At 39.9% G+C, this 22,938-nt stretch overlaps 1 protein-coding gene across 2 annotated transcripts in view; it reads left to right on the top strand.

Annotated features, from left to right (window-relative positions):
- LOC129779736 (homeobox protein unc-42) overlaps window positions 1-22,938 on the top strand; it is a 92,117-nt gene that overhangs the window by 19,172 nt on the left and 50,007 nt on the right. For both annotated transcript variants that reach the window (XM_055787389.1, XM_055787387.1), the window contains one exon: window positions 17,700-17,878. In XM_055787389.1, coding sequence (XP_055643364.1) covers window positions 17,700-17,878 — 179 coding nt within the window. The remainder of the gene's footprint in view (window positions 1-17,699; window positions 17,879-22,938) is intronic.

The following is a 22,938-nucleotide window of genomic DNA, read 5'->3' as shown; positions in this document are numbered from 1 at the left end:
TACATAATAATAATAACAAAGTGCAACCCGGACGACTCTCATTCACTCGTCCTCCCGAGTATAAAATATGCCAACACCTTTTGATTGCTCTATAATCTCATCCCTATTAGTTGATTTGAACTTGATGGACTTCCTCTTCCAGTCGGCAGCCACCACCACCCTTCCTGTGTGTTTACTTTACTCGTGTTTTCGACCTTTCCTGGTGTTTTCGTGTACGTATTTCCGTTCGATTCGTTCGCCCCTCTTCGCTCGAGTGCTTTATTGACATCTTTGTCACAGTGGTTCAATTGCATTGTAATCAGCGTGCAAAAAGGACTCGAAAAAAGGCGACAAAAGATAATGATTACATTGAAGGAGCTGTCACGGATGACACATTTCTGCTGTGACCAACGTGGGAAGTATGCTAACAAATGTTTTGGCGGATTGAAAGGTAACAGTTGCTCGAAGTTGCATTTGTTTTACTATAAGACAACAATCATCTCCATCACTAGACAGTTATATCTGAAAAACAACTAAAATTTGGTTGTTATTTCTACATCTGTACATCTTACTCGTTGTACTTTGGAAATTTACATCGGTTTTGCGATTTTAGCATACTTGCCACACACCGATAGTACTAAATTTGCTCCAAAAATGAATATCATATCGGAATATACCACGTTCTAGAACCATGCCATTGCTCTTAATGCATTCGGGTTTATCTCCCGCTGAAAATTATACCCAAGATAACACGACACAAACCTGTTCCGATGTTCCGCCCGCTAGATTCCTTCAAATAACCTCTCATTTGCCAATCCGATTACCATCACACACAGGAAGGGGAAAGCGCCTCTCATGTTGATTACACTGTAATTGTTTTTAAAGTGTAGTATTACCATCAAATGCGACAAATCTGCCATCTGTTTGCTTTATGTACTTATACGATCTTTCCCCTCCGCTTTCATACTTGACATTGTCACTGCGGTCGGATTTCAGCGAGGGGTGGATTCCGGATCCGGATCGCTCGTCCAGAAGCAAGTGTGTTGCAAGATTGATATTCTATGTAGAAACAAAATTCATGTTGTGTTGCAGCATCTATTAAACATTTTCAGCAATTTTGTGATGCTGCTCCCATTAAACACGAACAGCACATCCTAATGAGGTAGCCTGAAACAACCCAGCAGAGCACTACTACCGCTACTGCATGCTAATGGTATAATTTCATGATGGAATTGAATAAATTATATTGCAATGTCTGTTACGTGTACATCACGACGATTGCGAACTTTGTGTTTCGACGCTAGGTGGAAAACGCTTGTCATATTTTTCGCATCCTTCCACATTCGACACCTTTCCACGCTCTCTCATTGGCCGGCTCGGTCGGATAATCATGCACCTGATGCCGCTGGCACCTATGACCGATGATGATGATGATGATGGTGACAGTGACGTCCGGATCCGTAATGAGACTTGGAAAGGACTTCCGCCACACGTCCACATCCGCTCTGGATGACGTCAGGGCATGGACATGGAACCAGGTCGTCAGCCAATTGCCAGTGGCCAAACCGGAGGATATCCGCCCGGCAGATATGCACATAATTGTGCGTTGCAATTTCCAATGCGAGACGAAAAGCGCTCTCCAGATTATTTATGTAAAGCAGCCGTAATTTTATGCTGCGCACATGAATAATTTAGTAGTACCTATTTAAATTAGCTCAAACGTCACACTTTAAATCGTCGTCCGTTTTGGGGTCCAGGTGCGAAGGATTTGCTGCGTGTCGAAGAGGAAAATTCCTTTTCATAATTTTCAACCGATGGATAATTATATGCAAAAAGTGGCGGAGAAAGTGCTTGAAGGATACCCGATAAACTGAGAGAATAATTTCGGACTGTTTCCACCTTTTGGGGCCACTATGCATGACCTCGGTCGACTTTCACTCTTTCCCTTCGAACGGACATGGAATGAAAGTGTCGCAGTCAGCCAGATGATTATCATAATTGGGAAAATAAATAATGTATTAATAAGCGTTGTTGGTTTCGAGAGGAACCCAGAGCGACGCCAATGATGGGCCAAAAAGTGACGCGAAAGGACGAAGAAGTAATTAATTACGTTAATGATGCCCACGTTTATCTATAATTATCTTATTTACATAATTAATAGTTCGCATTAACGTTGCGTGGGAGAAGACGAATCGTATGTGTGTGCAATGTTCTTTCTGATCTTGTTTGTGGTGTGTATCCAATTGTATTGTGTGCAGGGTGACCGAAAAAACACGTTCACCATGATTTTTCGCAATAACCTTTTTTGGATTAAAATCATAAAGAGAACTTCGGGGGACAGTTAGTCCCAGTCCCGGTATCTCACATTTTAATGAACCCTATTACAGGCCCTAAAATACCTTTCTGAACTAACAAATCCAGAAAATTTGCTCTGCGTAAAAAAAGATTTAATAGTAGCAAACAATCAAGAATTTCTTAACCTCCATTATTCTTATATCAGATCCCACAGATCAACAAAAATAGTGTGCAGTCAAAGTGGACCAAGTGAAACCATAGCGGCTGGAGAGAAGCCACGCTGACAACCAAAAAATGGAAGGAATTTCAAATGTAATATTGGATTTATCCGCATCGGAAAATTCTGCCCTTCGTCCTTCAATGAACACGGAAAAGTAACTCATATTGAAACACAAAGTTGATCGAAAATATTATTATATCTTGTTCAGACAGAGTGGTCCGTGGTCTTTTATTGACTGCAAGTTCTTTTTTTTTTAAATCACCTTATTTCGTATGTGGTTGAAATACGTTTTTCTTGAAAAATAAAAAAATGTCCATGATTCACTGTACTAAGCAGAGACCGAATTGTGGTTCTTTCCGCTTTTTCTGAACGGGATGGTGTTTCGAATGCACGAATATCACTCATTTGCTGAAAGACGTTCTTCCAACATTGCGCATTTCGAAACGAGTGATTTTTGTTAGTTTCGACCATTTTGACATGCCTTTGACCAGCTTTGTTTACGAACCCAAAAATTTTAGCGGCATTGCGCATTTCGGAACGAGTAACTCATTTCGAAATGCGCAATTCCACTCCAGGTCTCGTTTTTATGAAATAAAGTTAACGTTAATGACTATTTTACTATAATATTTTACTATTTTTTAGATAATTCGAACTCAAATCGAAATGGTTCTAATATTATGTATATTTTTCAAGTTCATATTTTCGATGTACTAGATTTAGAGCAAAATTTGTCTCGTAGAGAAATTAAATACAAATGTTAATGACTATTTTTGCTGCGAACGGATTTGGACGATTTATATACTAAACGAATCGGAAATTCTCTAAGATTTGTTTGATATGTCATACGTTACAATCCCAGAGCCTGTATATGGTTTAAATTGATGTAAATTGGAAGCATTCCCATTTTCCCATACATTTGTTCTGTCCAGTTGTGTGCTTGCCCAACCGCGTTGTCAATTACGGGCAACTTATGCAGCCGCGAGAACAGAAAAAACGAAAGGGAATATATGCTCTCACTAGCGTATAAATATTGCATACCCTCTGAGGAAAATTTTCATTCTTTTTTTGTACCCGAAACAGCAAACATCGCATATAACGGGTGTTAAATAAAAAATGAGAACTTTTCCAATCACATATAAATTATTTTTTTTCATAGATTTCAGAGTTTTTTTATTAATAACATAATTTATTTTCTTCCAAAAAATGTCAGTGAATGTTTGAGTAAGGGCCGTGGTCTGCTGTTCGACGCAACTTTGTCGCGATGCTCTCACAAGAACGTTGTACGGCACTTACGTTCATTTTCCGGATACAATTCCGGATTCTTGTAGTCAGTTGCTTCGTGTCCTTGGCCCTCCAATTGTTTTTATACACTAGGGCACTGAGGCAAGTTTTGTTGGGTTACGATCTTTCGGCACGAACGGTATCTTTTTCTCCTCAAGATACGCCAGCGTCCTCTTGGCGTAATGGGAAGACGCCCATTCGCGTGATGCATAACCTTTTTTTCAAACTTGTGCTTGCACTTGTATTTCACTTCAGGCGGTGTGGATGACTTGTCGCTGGAGTAGTAATTATCATTTCCTGGAATATGCGTTTTGGACAGCGGAAAATAGCTTTCGTCGTCCAGAACGACGTCCCGCGGTATTTTTTGGTCATCCACCGAAACTGTGATTTAACCGTCTCAATCTGCTCCTCCGTGTACTCCGGCGACCTCGTCTTCTTCCTGCAGACGATTCCTTCCATCTTGAGGGTCCGATGGATCAATACGTGGGAGCAGCCATATTTCCGACCGGCGTCACGCAGGCTGGTTGCGTCCTTGTTGTCAAACAGCTTCTTTAACGATGTCTTCCTCTGCTTCGTCATTATCGTCATCGGACGACTACTTCCGACCTTCCGCTCTACGTTCAGGGAACCCAGGATACGATAGACAGGTACATTTTCTTCCTTAAAATGTGCCACCGTGAACTTTTTTCCTTGCTGGAAATGCATTTCGTAGAACCGTACAATGCGTTCGCGGAGCACGTGCTGTTTCGACGCCATCTTTGCTTTGACTAAATTCAAACTAGCAAAACCAAACAGTCCTACTGTTTCTAGGGAGCCCAAAGAGCAATTTTCTTGGAGAAAGAAATTTTTACGCTCTTTATTTGAGTTACTGAAAGGTGTTGAAAAAATTCTAATTTTTTATTTAACACCCGTTACTGCTCGTTTTATATTTTCTGTTTCCCCTCGAGCTGTGGACGCTAGCGAATTTTTCACTCGATCACTATCACTTACGCTCTCACTGCTTTGTCATAACACAATGGCTGCTTTGCGAACTATGGCAATGCAGGCGTAATCATAATATTTTGACGTAGGAATACATCTTTCATTTCTCTACCAGGATGTAAGTTCAGAGTTTCGAAAACGAGAGCTTGACGCTTGTAGTGCAAGGTTTTGAACGTTAATACCTCTTTGTCGAATGAACGGAGTGCTGTGACAATCACTTCATTCTGAAGACAATATGTGCAAGAGTTATACGCTTGTTAAATTTTGACACGAAAATTTGTTTTAATAGCTGGCTTTGAAAATACGCTGAAATCGCACAAATTTGTATATAAACTGGCGCCCGCTCGGAAAGTCATTTAGTTCCGATTGCAAATCGGGTGTGGAACTTTCTCGCTTTCTCGCTCGTCTCAATACTATGCTCTTATCTCTCAATCCCATTTCATCGCTGCAGCCGGACTGAACGGAGAACTTAGTGAAAAACGAAGTATCGATGATGATTCGATACTGTTTGCTTACAAATATTACAAGCTTCAAAATCCAAACTACTTCACTCGCTCCATCCAAGTCCTGTCCAATCAGTTTAGTACAGGACGGACTGGACTATATAAAGTCTCCGATTTGTTTTCACTGTAGGGTAAATGATCTTGGTTTGTCCAATTTGAGGTGTTTTTACGCAACTAGTAGATGCAAATCGATTTTTTTTTTCATGAAAATAACATGCTAATACTACCTTAAGGCGTTGAAATTATTCAAATTTTCATGTTTTTTAACGATTCTCCTCAAATAGGAATTATGATCATGGTTTGACCACCTCTGATAGTTTGTCCAAAAAATGATCATGGTTTGTCCGGCTTTAGAAATCACAATTTTTGAATGAAAACATTCGAATTCTCAAGTAGATGTTGCATTTGTCATTGCTTGAGTTTACTGTCATCATATTCATCCACTCATATTTTAGACTTTTTTCAGAATATTGCATTTTATTGGGCATTTTAAAACACAGAAACATAATTTCTGCTATACGCGAAGGACACAATAAACAAACTACAGCGCGCCAAGCGGTTGCCATGTGGACAAAACAATATTATTGAATTGGACAACTCATGATCAGAATTGAGTTCATCAAAATGCGTTAATTTAATCGTTTAGCTATGTAAATCTGATACAAATGGTGTGCAAGCATGATGTTAACAATATTTGTAAGTGTTATAATTCAGAAAAGGTCTGAATACGTGTCAAATAATTATCTGGTGATCGATTAAAAGTTAGCTCGAATGAGGGGCGCATTGACACCAATAGATGGTGTATTTTATAATCCTTTAAAACATGTGATTCCGTAGAAATATACTATAATACTACTGTAAATCATGAAAATTACAATTTTATTTATATGTTTTGAAACATTCGAATACCTGATTTGACAAACGTGTCCTGAATAGAGCATTCAAGAAAGTGGACAAACTATGATCATATTTTCGACTGGACAAACCAAATTCATTTACCGTATATAATCGAATTCTGTATATAATCGATTAAAAAAAATTCATTTATTTGTTATATCCTGTTTTTGGTTTTTTGATAATTGAAGAAAAATTTAATTTTTGATTCATCCCCTTAAAGTCATAAAATATCTTTCTTATATAAAGAAATAAGGGGACGAGTCAACTCACACTACCAAGCCCCCCTCCAAAAAAAAGATTGCAAACCTTTCCCCTGATTCCTCCAATACTTCCACCCAATCATCGACATCTCTTCCCCCCTCTGATGTTACTGTCCCCACTCAAACCTTGTCCTCGAATTCCTCTCCTGTTGTATCCGCTCCCCGTGTCAGGGTTTATCCGGACGATGCGCCTGGCGCTGGTCCTTGGGTTGTTTTTTCCGGCCCAAACCTAATGGTAAAGCCTTGAGGGTCGTACAGATTATGACAGATCTGAAAAGATACACCTCTGTTTCCGAAATTTGCAAAGTAGGACCGAACAAACTGCGAGTTGTCGTGACTAACCGAAAGGACGCGAACGATATTGTTGCTGATAAGCATTTCATTCTCGAATATCGAGTTTTTATTCCCTCCCATAACGTAGAAATTGGGGGCGTTATATCTGAAACGAGTCTGACGTGCAAAACTATACAAAGTATGGGAGTTGGCAGGTTCAAGAGGCTTCCTTCGATGGAAGTCAAAATCTTGGAATGTCGCCAACTTTGAAAAGTTACCCAGGAAGGAGTAGAAAAGAAATTTACGCCGTACGACTCGTTTCGAGTCACTTTTGCTGGTGCCGCCCTCCCTGACTACGTTATGGTGGACAAATTGAGGCTGCCAGTGCGACTCTTCGTGCCAAAGCCCATGACTTGCAACAAATGCAAATCAGTTGGTCATACAGCAACTTATTGCGCCAACAAGGAGCGCTGTGCCACTTGCGGATGAGGGGAAATCCTGCAGTGCGACTGAGCATAAGTGTCCATATTGCGGGGGATCCCCACACGTGCTCTCAGCTTGTGAAACTTACAAGAGTCGCTGGGATAAACAAAAGCGCTCTTTGAAGGAACGCTCGAAACGCACTTTCGCGGATATTTTAAAGGGCGCTTCCCCACTGGCTCAACAACAACCATTACCAACAAACAATGTCTTTGCTTCACTGCCAGTTGACGAATTGGAAGCGGATACAGCTAACGAGGGCACACCGTTTATTTTCAAAGGGAATTCCCGGCGCAAAAATGTGTCCATTCCCAAAGTTCAACGACAAGTCCCATCGGTGGTACCCCATGTTAGCTTGCCTAAAATATCGAGTGCAGCGGACAAGCAAAATCAGGTTCCTCCTGGCTTCCGTGGGAATAGTTCACCTTCGAACGACCCAGCACTCGAGGGGACATCAAAAACCCCAACTGTCCCTTTTCTTGCGTCCAGCTCAACTTCCCAATCGGGATTTATAAAGTTGACTGACCTTGTGGATCAAATCTTCACGTGTTTTAATGTTTCCGATTCCATCAGAACCATTGTCATCTCAATGCTTCCAGTACTAAAGACAATTTTGCAGCAATTGATGCAAACATGGCCCCTCCTTGCAATGATCATCTCTCTTGATGTCTAATTTAAATAGAGAGGTCGGAGATATCACTGTTTTACAGTGGAATTGTCGTAGTCTTATCCCTAAATTGAATACATTCAAATTTTTAATTCATAACTTCAATTGTGATGTTTTTGCTCTGTCCGAAACTTGGCTTTCTTCGCGAGATGATCTCTCTTTCCACGATTTTAATATTATACGCTTGGACCGTGATGACAGATACGGAGGGGTGCTATTGGGGATCAATAAGTGCCACTCATTTTTTCGAAATGACCTTCCACCTATTGGAGGGATCGAAGCTGTTGCTTGTCATGCAAACATCAGAGGCAAAGACCTCTGTATTGTCAGCTTGTATTTGCCTCCGAGAGCTACAGTTAGCCGCAAGCAACTTATTGACATGTGCTCACTCCTTCCTGAGCCACGATTGATCTTGGGAGACTTCAACTCTCATGGAACTGCCTGGGGGGAACCGTACGATGACAATCGTTCATTGTTGATATATGACCTTTGTAACAGCTTCAATATGACCGTTTTGAACACTGGGGAAACAACACGTGTGCCTAAACCTCCTGCTAACCCAAGTGCTCTTGACCTCTCGCTTTGCTCGAATTCACTATCGTTAGATTGCAAGTGGAATGTAATCCAGGATCCCAACGGTAGTGATCACCTGCCAATCAAAATTTCCATCACCATTGGGTCGAATTCTTCTGAATCTATAAACATGGCATATAACCTCACAAGACACATTGACTGGAAAAAATATGCGGACGCGATTACTCTAGCCATCAATTCCAGAGATGGTTTACCTCCATTGGAGGAGTATAACTTCCTTTCTCGTTTGATCCATGACAGCGCGGTTCGCGCTCAAACGAAACCCATCCCAGGTTCCACCATTCACCGAAGGCCTCCCAATCCATGGTGGGATAGCCAATGTTCAAAGCTTTATGTAGAAAAATCGAATGCATTTAAAGCTTTTCGGAAACGAGGAACCATTGACAATTTTCAAACGTATTTAGACCTTGAAAATCAATTTAAAAATTTGATCAAAGGTAAAAAACGTGCTTATTGGCGAAATTTCGTGGGAGGTTTGTCACGAGAAACGTCAATGAAAAAATTATGGAAAGTGGCTCGAAACATGAGAAATCGCTCTTCATCGAATGAAAGCGAGGAACATTCACATCGATGAATTTTTACTTTTGCGCGAAAGGTTTGTCCCGATTTCGCTCCCGTGCAAAGAATTGTTCGAGATATACCACAAGATAGGTGCGATCTTGATTCCGAGTTTTCGATGGTAGAATTCTCTCTTGCTCTCCTTTCATGTAACAATTCTGCTCCGGGATCGGATAGAATTAAGTTCAACTTGCTGAAAAATCTCCCTGATGTGGCGAAACATCGCTTGTTGAACTTATTCAATCGGTTTCTGGAGCATAATATTGTTCCAGATGATTGGAGACAAGTACGAGTTATAGCTATTCAAAAACCCGGAAAACCCGCGTCCGACTTCAATTCGTACCGCCCAATAGCAATGCTGTCTTGTATACGGAAATTGTTGGAGAAAATGATCTTGTTTCGCCTTGATCGTTGGGTTGAAACGAATGCCTTACTCTCAGATACACAATATGGGTTCCGCAGGGGCAAGGGGACGAATGATTGTCTTGCGTTGCTTTCTTCAGAAATTCAAATGGCTTACGCCGAAAAAAAACAAATGGCTTCAGTATTCTTGGACATAAAGGGGGCCTTTGATTCTGTTTCAATAGAGGTTTTGTCAGACAAATTACACTCTCGGGGTCTGCCGCCTCTATTGAATAATATGTTATATTACTTGCTTTGTGAGAAACATTTGAACTTTTCTCACGGAGATTCGGCAGTAAGTCGGGTCTCTTACATGGACCTCCCCCAGGGCTCATGTTTAAGCCCCCTTTTGTACAACTTCTATGTAAGCGACATCGACAATTGCCTTACACAAAATTGCAGCCTAAGACAACTTGCAGATGATGGAGTGGTGTCTGTCGTAGGATCAAACGAATCCGACCTGCAAGAACCCTTACAAGATACGTTGAACAATTTTTCAACCTGGGCCATTGGGCTAGGGATCGAATTCTCCACGGAGAAAACAGAGATGGTGGTTTTTTCTAGGAAGCATAAGCCAGCAAAACCAAAGCTTCAACTTTTGGGTAAACCGATCATTCATGCTATGTCATTCAAGTATCTTGGGGTCTGGTTCGACTCCAAATGTACTTGAGGGGCCCATATTAGGTATCTGAGTAAAAAATGTCAACAAAGAATAAACTTTCTCCGTACAATTACCGGCACCTGGTGGGGAGCCCATCCCGAAGATCTTATAATGTTGTATCGAACAACAATTCTCTCAGTGATGGAGTATGGCAGTTTCTGTTTTCAATCAGCTGCCAAAACACACCTCATTAAACTCGAACGAATTCAGTATCTTTGTCTCCGTATTGCGTTGGGATGTATGCCCTCAACGCATACCATGAGTCTCGAGGTTTTGGCAGGCGTACTCCCACTAAAAGATCGCTTCAAATTATTATCTCTTCGGTTCTTCATCCGGTGTAAGGTTATGAACCCATTGGTGATCGGAAATTTTGAGCAGCTGATCGAGCTAAATTTTCACTCCGGATTCATGAGTTCATATCATGAATTCATCTCCATGCAGGTTGATCCTTCTTCGTATATTCCCAACCGTGTTTGTTTTCCTGACTACATCAATTCCTCTGTGCATTTTGATCTGTCCATGAAGCAGGATATCCATGGATATTCAGATTATCAACGATCGAGGATCGCTCCAACGATCTTCAATGAAAAGTATGGGGGTATCAATTGTGATAATATGTACTTTACTGATGGGTCCACTATATACGAGTCCACAGGATTTGGAGTGTTCAACGAAATTTTTAGCACCTCCCACAGTCTTCAGAATCCTTGCTCAGTGTATATTGCTGAATTGGCAGCGATATACTGGGCGCTGGACAGCGTCGCCTCACGACCTGTTGAACACTATTACATTGTAACGGATAGTCTTAGCTCTGTCGAAGCTATCCGTTCAGTGAGGCCGGAAAAGCACTCGCCGTACTTCCTTGAGAGAATACGAGAAATTTTGAGTGCTTTATCCAGACGCTGTTATGACCTTTGTCTGGGTCCCTTCACATTGCTCAATTCCGGGTAATGAGAGGGCTGACTCATTAGCAAAGGTAGATGCAATTGAAGGCGATATTTATCAGCGTCAATCGCCTTCAATGAATTTTATTCTTTAGTCCGCAAAAATACCATAGTTAACTGGCAACGCAAATGGAACGAAGATGAATTGGGCCGGTGGCTCCACTCGAATATCCCTAAGGTTAGCCTCAATCCATGGTTCAAAAGTCTGGACTTGAGTCGGGACTTTATTCGCACCTTCTCCCGACTCATGTCCAATCACTGTTCGTTAGATGCGCTTCTCTTTCGTTTCAATCTTGCCAGCAACAATCTCTGCGTATGTGGTCAAGGTTATCATGACATCGAGCATGTTGTTTGGTCGCGCGAGGTGTATCTTGTCGCCAGATCGAATTTAGAAAACTCCCTTCGGGCCCGAGGAAGACAGCCCAATGTGCCGGTGAGAGATGTGTTGGCTCGGTTAGACCTTGATTACATGACCCAAATATATGTTTTCCTTAAAGCTATCGATCTTCGTGTGTGATTGTACCTATGTCCTTATACCCTCCTTTTCATCCATTGCGAGCGATTGGCCCCCTTGGTATAAACAGTAAAATAAGTTGAAATGTAAATATACAATAGATATACGAATAAATTTAAGAATCGAGTGTGGTCATCAACATTGTAACAATTCCCTTATATCCCATCCCTTTCCTGAAAGAATATGTCACCCTCTAAACTCGAGTAAACCGCGAGTAATCGGTTTTCCACCTTACTAACCATAGTGTTAGGAAAATTATTTATGCATAGTTTAAACTAATGTAACTGAGCCTGTAAAAATAAACGATTTATATAAAAAAAAAATATATAAAGAAATACCTATTATTTCAGGAGGTGATATTTCGATTTCTAACAATGACAGAGTTATTGCACATTTTTCTCTGTTTCGGGCCCCGTTTCCCTTAAACTGTCTCTAGTTAAAAAATTACGCTACCTAGGAAAATAATGTTGCTTCCATTTGAAAGATAAGAACATTTTATACAGGATACAGTTGTGAAACTTCGAAATTAGTGGATTTAAGTAACATTTTAGAAGTGATAAACTTCAAAGTTTATGGTTTTTGATGTGTTACTCTTAATTTTATCCAAAAAACCATGGAAAACATGAATATTTCTATCAACCAAATTGAAGCTATCTAACCGCTCTACAATTTGTTGTTTGACACACAACTTCCATCTTTTTTAATTTCGCAGCAATATCATTTGAAACAATACCTGGTGAATCTTCAACTAAAATCTACCAAAATCACTATTTTTACTTCATTATACTCGTAATAGCCAATTAACTTTCACTTTAACATTAACCCATTTCATGTTCTCTTGAAATAAGTCATATTTGAAATACAAAAAAAATTATTTTTTTCGAATTCTATATTTTCGAGTCCGACCTGTATTAAATTTAGTTATTATTAAATAGATTGTCTAAATTATATAGCAAATAAGTTTAATTTTAAGGAAAAATTTGACTTTGTGAACATTAGATGATAAGTAATTGAGTCTGATAAATGAACGTTTATGGAAAAAAATACACAGCTTCAAACTTTGAGTTCAATTTACTCAAAATCATAATTACGTTACTTAGTCCGATCTGTCTGAACACCGACCATATAAAATATGTGGCACAAATCAAGAGTGTGTTTTGAGATATAAAAGTTTTTAATATTAAATTTCATTTTCGAGTAAGAGTAATGAGCACACATTAACCCTTTAGACGACGTCAGCCTCTGTGATGCACCAAGTGACTGCCGTATGTATAGCACCCGTTGAGAAATGGTTAAAGGTTCACATTATTTATGCCTTACTCTCAGAAAACACTTTCCGACTTTTAAGACCCAACCAGATTTCATAATCTGGTGTAATATTCTCGTGCATTAGCATAACAGCACCAGTTGTTATGTGGGAAGCGTGATCGTGTGGGACAGCCTTTTAACCTAAATCTCTGCTTGGTGGCATCGCTTAGTTTTTATTTTGTAGAATCCCAAGATGACCATCAGTCTGAGAGAATAGAAGGTTTTACACTTTCAAAAAAGATGCTCTTATTTGTAACAAAGGGCTTGCTACGCCCAGCTGCCCGCATGTACTCCTTCTTTTCCTTCCCAGGGTCGGCTAAATTCCAGACAAATTAGGTTTCTCGGAAAAGGGAAAACACCACGTTATAGATTCCTAAAGAGCCGGATTTTATTCTATTTATTGTCTGCCCTAATTCCCTAACTCCTACTGAGATTTACGAATACTCACAGGTGTGTATTGTGTCGCGTCAGGGCCCGCCGCTGATACTCCCCCGTTTCTGCGTTGACTCCACTTTCGGCGTAGATTCTGACCGCCGCTGATACTCCCTCGGTCCTGCGATGGTTTTCCTGTTTGGCGGAGATTCGTTGCCGCATTATCCTCTCATTTGTCGTTCAGGGTGTCGGTACTGATCCTCGGCCACACCACACGCCACACCGCGCTCTGGTTATATGACGGTAATCACCGATCTTCTAGTTCACTTCACGTTACTGCGCGACCGCTACAACCCGCTGGATGGGTTTTGTACGGAAGGTGACTCCTTCTTCGACTTCGTAAAAGAATGTCTTTTCGTTCCAATTTAACTTGATATTATATTATTCGCTCCAATCGAGAACACGTCTAGTCTCTAAAGCGTGGCTCGGACAAGTCTCGACTCGCTCCAACCGGAACCTCTACGACCCGCTAAATCCGGGTTGGTTTTCATCGCCTTCAACACTGCCAACCGCAGCGATGTTTTAATGTGTCGTGTAATGTAGTTTGTGCTGTATATAGTCCCTAATTCGTGTTGTGTATGACTATGTGCCGTCTTTCTTTTAACCCTTAAATAGCTATTTTTTAATCTGTCGTTTAAATTTTATTTTAGGTTTTATTTATCGAAATGTAGTTTAGGAAATAGGTATATGATTTTAATTTTATGCGAAGGACCCTATTTAGCTATTTTTTCTATAAATGTGTGTTTTCTCCTTTTTTTTTTTTGTTCTCAATTAATACCATGGGCGGGGCAAGCTTCAACAGGCAGCAAGACCCAACAAGTGACATGTCACATATTCCTGGCATTTTATCCTTTAACACGAGGAAAGGCATCTTTTCTACTTAAGATGATAACTTTTTCTGCCAAGGCCAGTTTGGGAGTACCTGTGAGAGCTGCACTTTTAACATTAAAAATAACTAAACGGAATCGGCGAAACCACAAGTGCACTGAAGTTCGCGAAAGGATTTTGTTCATAAATATACATCACGGATGACCCTTTCAAACGGTAGAAACAGTTGAAATTCGCTTTGAAGTACCTGATTTGGCAGGCCATATGCACTTTTTATAAACGGAGTGAACCATTCGTGACCAAAGGCGCCGTAAAAGGGTGATCTACAGAGTCGAATGCCTCCAAAAACGCCTTTAGCCGTCCTGAGACAAAGCCCGTTTGTTTTAACCCGATTTGGATTCATTCCACTACTACAAAACCCCTGCAGGAGTTGTGTTCTGGCCACACTGGTGTTGTTCCTGCCGCATCACTGTAGACTTTGGCCGATGAGGAGTAAACGGAGTAAGAAATGTCAAAGAGAGAAAGAGGAAAATTAAAAACAAACATTCACTGTGGAGAAGAAAGCTGAGATTAAAACAAAGAGCCGTTGGAAAGTTGTAAAAGAGGAAATTGTAGAAATTGAAGAAAGAAAGTTGCTGACAGCTATTAGGAAGTTCAAGAAAAGTTTGAAAGACCGTGTGTTTTGAAAGAAGAGGCGTTTGCTTGTTCGCTAAGCTAAAATTCAAATTTGAATCGGCTGCTAGAATGTTCACGGCACTGAACTGAAATTTGGAACAGAAGGGGGACTTTTTTTCGGAAGGTGAAGAACACTAAAATTGTTTTAAATAATAAAATAACTGATGTATAAATCAAATAATTAAATAATACATTTCCAGTTTGATCTGTTGCTTCAAAGCAGATTGCCAAAAAAACGTTTTCATACAACACGTCCGAACAAGCGGTATGCGACTAGTTCTGTAGATTTTTTGCCAAAAGACATGAACCCACCAAACTGCACTGAACCCCGTCCGATCGAAACCTACTGAGTCACGATGAAGCGCAAATTTCAGGAGACCAAAGAAGAGTCAAAGAACGGATAGGAAATGATGAGGAGGTGGAAAAAACAGAGAAAATGCGTCGTGATGGACGACGAAACGAATACAAAAGTGGACGCCAAACAGATCTCTGGCCTGGCCTTTCGTCGAATGTCCTGCTTGGATGTTCCGGAGAAATTCCGGAAAGTCGACAAATTTGCCAAAAAGTGTAGTGTAGCAGGCGATCTGTGGGTGCGGCAAATTCAGCAAGCCGTGCATAACATAACGATCGGCATCATCTACGGCCAAATATATGAAGAAGAATGCCTCCAGAAAGGCTTGCTGCCCTTCCTCCAGCCTCACTAATGCGACACTTTGTTTTCATACCCTTACGCGAAACTGTTTTTGTGCCGAAGGCAACAAATTTGCCGGATTTGCACAAAAATGTGCAAATCCGTCAAACTCGCCAGAACTTCGCTCAATAGAAAATTTGTGGGCGATCATGAAGAGCAAACTCCTGAAAACAGGGAATGTCTATAAAAACTACCAGTATTTTAAGAAAGAGTTGATGAAAGTGTGTAAGAAAGATGGCGCAAGTGTTGCACAAGATTTGATGCGTAGCGTCAAGTCCAAGGTGCGGGCATTCAGCCTAGGAGAGGAGGTTGAGTGAACCAACTTTGCGAAAACATATCTATATGGGTTTACTTATTGCCTGAGAGTTTCAAAAATATCCGACTTAGAATAAATTGTTGGGGATTATTTTTGTCTGTTGAATTTTCTTGAGTACGAGGTCCCCAGAATTTTAATTGTGTTCCAGTATATGAAAAATCCAACGAAACGCCAATGCGCTTGATGCATTTCGAAGCGAATAATTGCCCGTTTTTTGGAAAAAATTCAAATTAGTGCCTTCTATATTATCATTTTTTACTATTCCCAACAACACAATATTGACGCCACGCGAAAAATGCATTAGGTCTCCACTATGGAAGCTAGTTCGCGAGAAAAACATACCATGCGAAGTAAACGCGACCACAGATTGGCCACAAAAATGGTTGCAGACATGAAAGCCGAGCCCTACGAAAAAGGAACGATACAAAGATGACACGAATTCATGGAAAGGATATAATACAACAACAAAAGCATCAACAGCTAAATGGGAAAGTGCGTTTATCCATCCATCTGGTGGCTGCTGATGGAGTACTTTGTGACCCATTCTCTATCTCTTCTCACTCCATTAAAGAGTGGCAGAGCAAAAACAAAGCCAGGCTTTTATCCCGAAAACCGTTTCACCCAGCCCGCCATCATGAGCCCTGCTGACTCGATCCTTGCGACTGACAGTACATTTTATAGTCTTAACGGAGAAACAGTACTAAAGAGCTAAAAAGCTTTTGATAACAACTTTATGAATTGACAAACAAACTTTATATGCAGCTTTTATCTTTTTATAAGCATTTTTATTTGCCACCACCGACCTACGCGAAGTGGTTGTCATAGAGAAAAAAAAGCAGGATTAGTTTCAATTACCCATCCCATTGTGTTTGGGGTGGCAACGCGTATGTGCTATTTGATGGAGATTTGCTATATGCACAGATCCTAACACACGCACATATCACATACAGCTCATTCATGAGCCCAATGCCACCGTTTGTTGGCATCTAGCACACCGAATTTAGGTTTAGCTTATTACTATGTAATTATCAGTTTAATCACAATTAATTTCATAATTAGTATTATTTAAATGGATACCACCAATTGATTGCACGGTTATACCCGAGCAAAACGCTACCAGGCTAATGTCATCCGATGACAGCCTCAATGTGGGTGTGTTCTCGGTTGTGTGTACGTGGGTGTTTAGGCTTTTATAATTTCACAGGCTCTGGGAGCCGAAGAGGAAAACACTTATTTATGTGTGACAACCCGGAGTGAAATGCGATGTACGTGTGCGATGCCCAACGTCACTAATCGAAGGATGGAAAATGCGATAAACGGTTGCACGTGATGAAATGAGCAATTTAAAGCAATACTAATTCAAATGGTCTTAAACTCAGAGGGATAGTCGTTTTGATGATAATCAAAAAAAATTATAAAAACTAGCTCGATTGCTTACACGATCATGATAAAAATTTAAATTGATTCTCTGAGGAGATCACTTCAAAGAAATCTTATCAAAATCGCAGCATCATTAAAACATACGATTACCCCAAACACACGGCGGACCCTATTTATTATTTATTATCCATATGGTACACCCATCATTAATAGCACTGCTACAGTTGCAGACAAACAGCCCTTACTCGGTCGTCAAATTTCATCCCCCGATGTGTGTCATTTTTTCCCTCCGAGTAGAGAGAAGTAAGTGAAGTGAATCATCATCTCGAGGACCTGCTGAGTTTACAAATTGAAAATGCACTTGACTGGTACCGGTTTCCGATTTGTCACTTCAGCGACTGATGAGGGATATATATTTTCCATATCTCTACTTGCTATTTCCTCGTTTCCTGCATCTGGGTTTAAAATTTCCTTCAGTTGTAGGTTCACCTGTATACTAATGCATTATTTTCTTGTTCTTTTTTCTCCCAAAAAAAACAACATTCACCATCACTCTTTAGCGGAAGGTGCTTTTAAAAAACTAAAACCCGAACCAAACAGTGGACTTTCGTCGGTATCCGGTAGCATCTCGTCACCAGGAAGTGGTATCTCGTCCCTGCCTCAGCATGCCGGCCACACGCCCACCACTGCATCCTGTCCGACACCGGCGCGGAGGCGACATAGGACGACATTTACTCAGGTGAGTTTGGGGCGGATTACGAGGTGGAGTTGAAATGTAGGACAACCACTGATAGTACGATCCCGAATGTTTATATTTACACTAATGTATTTGGAAATCCGCAATCGAACTCATATGTATGCACATCTGTTACAAAGCCTGAAAGGCTTTCTTCAACTACGTATTTCAACTACGATTTGAGTATGAGAATCAATTCTCGCAGTATTTGATCCTAGTACAATGAACATAAAAAAATGTCACTTTTTCAGGACAGGGCTTACATAAAGGGCTTCTATCTAGGTTCGGTGTATCCATTTCGTTGATCACTTTGTCTGTCGTGATAGAGAGTAGAAGAAAAAAAAATTATCATGTAACCTTCTATTTATAAACGGAGACTCTTCAGGTTTGTTTTGGAACTGGAAAAACACTACCAACTAGGCCCGCAAAATAATAGAACAATTGTCTGTTATTAATTGTTTGATTAGTTTTGACGTAGAAATACGTCTTTCATTAAGGGTGCCAAATCAGAAAACAGGTCACGTTTTTATGAAATAAAGTTAACGTTAATAACCATTTTTACTGCGAACAGATTTTGACGATTTGCATACCAATCGAATCGTGAATTCTCTAAGATTTGTTTGATATGCTATACATTACAATTCCATAATCTGTAAATGGTTAAAATTAACGAAAACCTGGAAGCATTCCCATTGTCCCATTTATTTGTTCTGCCGATTTGTGTGCTAACTCTACCCGTACCATCAATAACGAGCAACAATACATTCGTTTCTACCCGTTTTCAATTATTTGGTATAAATAATCCATCCCCGATTTGATATCACAGTCTCAAAAATCAAACGAGCGGACTATATTCAATCCTGATGCAGATTTCACACACTTAGAAACACACACGGCTCGATACAAAAACGAAAGGGACGCAAACATGTTGCATCACATTCACTACACAAGCCTGTCTCGAAGAAGAAGAAGAAGCCCGCTGTATCATAGTGTGGAACACCATAAAACAGAACACACGTGAAAATAATTCGCTTTTAGAGGCGAATGAATTGAAAATTATAAAGTCTCTCAAAGCCAAAAAGAAGAAGAAGAACAATCCGCTCACTTCTCGTTTGGTAGTCATCGGAGCAACATCGTTGCCGGTGAGCGTCGAGCGGGAATGGATCGTCTTTCAAGGACAAGTGAAAGAGAAGTATGAGGTGTTTCTTTCCACAAGGGCCCTTCTCAGAGCTAGAGACGAATGAGCTTAAAAAGCATAATACCAACTATGGAATGGAATAGGATGGAATGAAATCACAGTTGCGAGCGAGCTAGCCAGCACAATAAACCGAGCGGACATCATTTATTCCTAATGCTGATTTCACCCACATATAAACATACAAGAATGGAATAAATGGAAGATATTGCAGTTTCGTTCACTTTCACTGACATATACGTAATACACGAATCAAATGCAGCGTTCGTTGTACAGGCAACGCGCGAGGAGAAAGGAACTTCTGCGAATTAACACGTTGAACCCCGCCTCGGTTCCCAGGGGCCGACGTTGAGCTTTTTGGGAGGAAAGCGCTGACTGACTAGGACTGACAGCTACAAAATGAGAAAATAAAAATATATATGGTTAGTTTTCAGATGTTTTACAAAATGTGACTGAATACATATATACTGAATATATATATATTTAATACAGTGTCGACGTATGGTAGCGATATCCTTAGCATATTATTCTCTAGCAGTTTACCAAAGGCAATTTAAAAATTTTATATTATAATTTTTACTACTGAAGTACTGAAAATAACCAAATATCTAAAAAGTTATTTCAAAAGTTACAATGTATTCTAAAATGATATCTGAAGCAATAAACAAAAGATTGAATGATATTCGTCGTATTAGTTCTACGTCGAAAATGCGGTCATGTCTTAGGCACAGCTCCTTACATTTTTTTCAATTATGATGACTTTATTTTTGGTTTAAACATATTATAAAATTTATTTCAATGTATTTTCACTACGCGCACATGCATTCTTGGGGACTACCAACGACAGGAAGAACGAGCGAAACAAAAGCCAAGAACAAATAATGATGTCGTGAAATCGATACATGTCAATGAAAACCAATCCCAGATACTGGATTGGAAAATATTAAATGAATTGAATATGAAAAAAATTAAAGGAGGTTGTGTCCAAGATACGACCGCATTGTTGACGTAGAACTACGCTGTTATTTTATATAAGTCGCTTGTTTATACCTTCGGATATTATTCTATAATGTTGTGAAATTTTAGAAACAACTGTTTAGTAGAATTATCTCTGAAATGATTTTTTCATTGTAGAATCAGTTGACGATAATTGATTGATGATTCATTCTTGCCCTCGCAAAACAATCGTATGTCGCAATTTATTTCATGTCAATGCATTGAAAATTTACCTCGAATGCTATTCCGGTGGCCTTTTTCGAAATTGACATAGACTCGGCTACAGTCGATTATATACATGTTGCACCAGCACCATTATTCCATATCTCATAACTACATCAACATATCTACATATATCTTTGGCACCGCATGTAAACAACAACAGTGACAACACTTGCAAGTATCAAATATCATGCTACATGTTATTTAATATTGCCTCAAAGGAATCGCACCTCTAGATAGTCCAGTAAGACATTCAAGATGCTTGGTATTCCCAAATAATTTTTTGGTGCACAACCTTAACGTCTGCTTCGCCATAACGTCATTTTAATGCATTCTCAAAGGCACAAACGAAGCCATTATGAAGACGGAAAATAAACAATGTTAACTGCTTGGAAAAAGACTGAATTATGCCACACAGCTTGTACTCTGCTGTAACACCCATCGATGCGAATTCGCTGATGAGTTTGTCAAGAGCGACCGCCTTCACCACCAGCGGGGGGAGCTTGATTTTGGTTGCTGCCTGGGCATTTACATTTTCGACCGACGCGCCGAAATCGCCTACTTCGCTGTTGTTCGGTGCGGTGTCACATTCGCGAAGGCTCGGTTCAGTGCGAGCGCTTTTCACTGCACCAACACCGCGTGCATCATTAGATGACGCTTACCTCGAAATTTTATTGCCCCTGGCAATGCGTTCGTTTTTTGCAGGGCTCGAGCCTGCCTTCCTCTTCTTCTTGCTCATCGCACACTACGCGAAGCGTCCAATTTATGACGCGGAAAGAAGAGCACACGATACGAATAACGCGAAAAACGAATAGAAAAATCAAACGACGATTTCCAAGTTGGATTACCACTGGTGGGGTCCAATCTTAGATCGAAGCGCAGCGAAAGCAAAGTGAACTGGATTACTCAACAGTCTGATGCAGAATGAAAGTTTTCCTTCTTCTTCTTTGTTTGTTTTTAAGAGGCTTTAAACTTTGAAGTTCATTCGCCTCTATAGTTTTCCTCAGCGAGATCCACTGTTTATACTCTAGGCAAGTATTCCCCTTCATTCTTCTTCTTTTCCTTTGTTCACGGAGACTTTAAATCCTACGATTTCCCCTCCGTTGGTCGTCGATAAGTTGCTCGTTATTGATAGCTCTGTTCGGGAAAGCACTCAAATGGACAGAACAAATGTATGGGAAAATAGAAACACTTAAAGTTTTCATGAATTTTAACCATTTACTAACCGGGGGATTCTAATGTATGGCATATTAAACAAATCTTACGGAATTTCCGATTCGTTTAGTATGTAAATCGCCAAAATCCGTTCGCGGCAAAAATAGTTATTAACGTTAACTTTATTTCATAAAAACGTGACCTGTTTTCTGATTTGACACCCTTAATGAAAGACGTAGTTCTACGTCAAAAATCAAGCAAATGACACATGAAAGGTACTTATCTACACCCAAAGTAGCAAAGTCGGCAGAAAACATTTCATCTTCGGCAGAAATAATGCGTATTAATGAGCTGTTTTAAGGTGAAGGTTGAAGCTACCCACAAATGGCTGCCACAATGGCGCTCATTTCTTTTACCTCCCTCCCTCACCCTTCGCCCGAAAATCAATAATTTTGCGGAACAGTGTGAAGAAAATGATCGTTTTCGCATACTTCCCATCAAGTAATATCAACCAAACTCTAATCGATTACTCACAAGATATTAAATTTTCATCTGCTGTCGCACTGTATAGTGAAAAACGACGGAAAACTCGAACTAGTGCTGTGAAAGTTAAATTTTCAATTTTCGGCAATGGTTTTGTTTGTATTGGGGAGGGCATCGTTATTTTTTCGACACTGATGCCAGACAACATCATCGAAACAGCTATAAAAACCACTCAATAAAATGTTATTCCTGAGTCATAGCGTTTCATGTCATGAAAATCAATAGAATAAAATTGTGTTAATATCAAAACAATTATTATTTTTACATTTAATGTGTCTATAATGTAAGTTTTAGCAACTTTAACATTGATTAAACAAATTGTATTGCAGAGCTCGGAACACTGTCACGGCTGCCTCTGCTTTCAAAAACAGGAAACGGAAAAGTATTATATTCAATCAAAATGCCTCGTCCAACGAAGAGAAGGGTTAAGGCTTTCCAACGTAAATATGTGAAAACAATACGACCAACGATGGAAAATATTAAGGAATTATCAACATCGAGTTACTGTGCAGAAGAACTTGTTAATATCGAAAGAGCCCCAATTCGCATTTGTTATAAATTTGCTCATGTTACGCTCACGTACAATCAGAATTTTACTTCATATGCAAATGCACCTTCTATATATATTTATATTTGCAATTGTTCATCGGAACATATCGTTCATACATTTGACTTTAGTATTGAATTGTTATTTTTTTTTCAAATGTATTCAAAGACTCGTGTCAATGACGCGCCACACAGTTTGATAAGTGAATTGATCTATTTACGTGTGCTTTGCTCCTCTCTCACAAACACTATTACCCCATTTTTACACGTGGGTTTACCTATACTACTACAATGGCTAGCTGTATGGAAGCAGACATCTCTTTCCATTTTTTATTTTATAATTTCATTTTGATTGCACCAAAAAAAGTCCATGCGATGTCAATGGGGATCCAATCAAGACCGGCTG

This window comes from Toxorhynchites rutilus, chromosome 3, assembly GCF_029784135.1.
Source record: "Toxorhynchites rutilus septentrionalis strain SRP chromosome 3, ASM2978413v1, whole genome shotgun sequence".
Taxonomy (NCBI): domain Eukaryota; kingdom Metazoa; phylum Arthropoda; class Insecta; order Diptera; family Culicidae; genus Toxorhynchites; species Toxorhynchites rutilus.
This window is presented reverse-complemented; position numbering and strand designations above follow the sequence as displayed.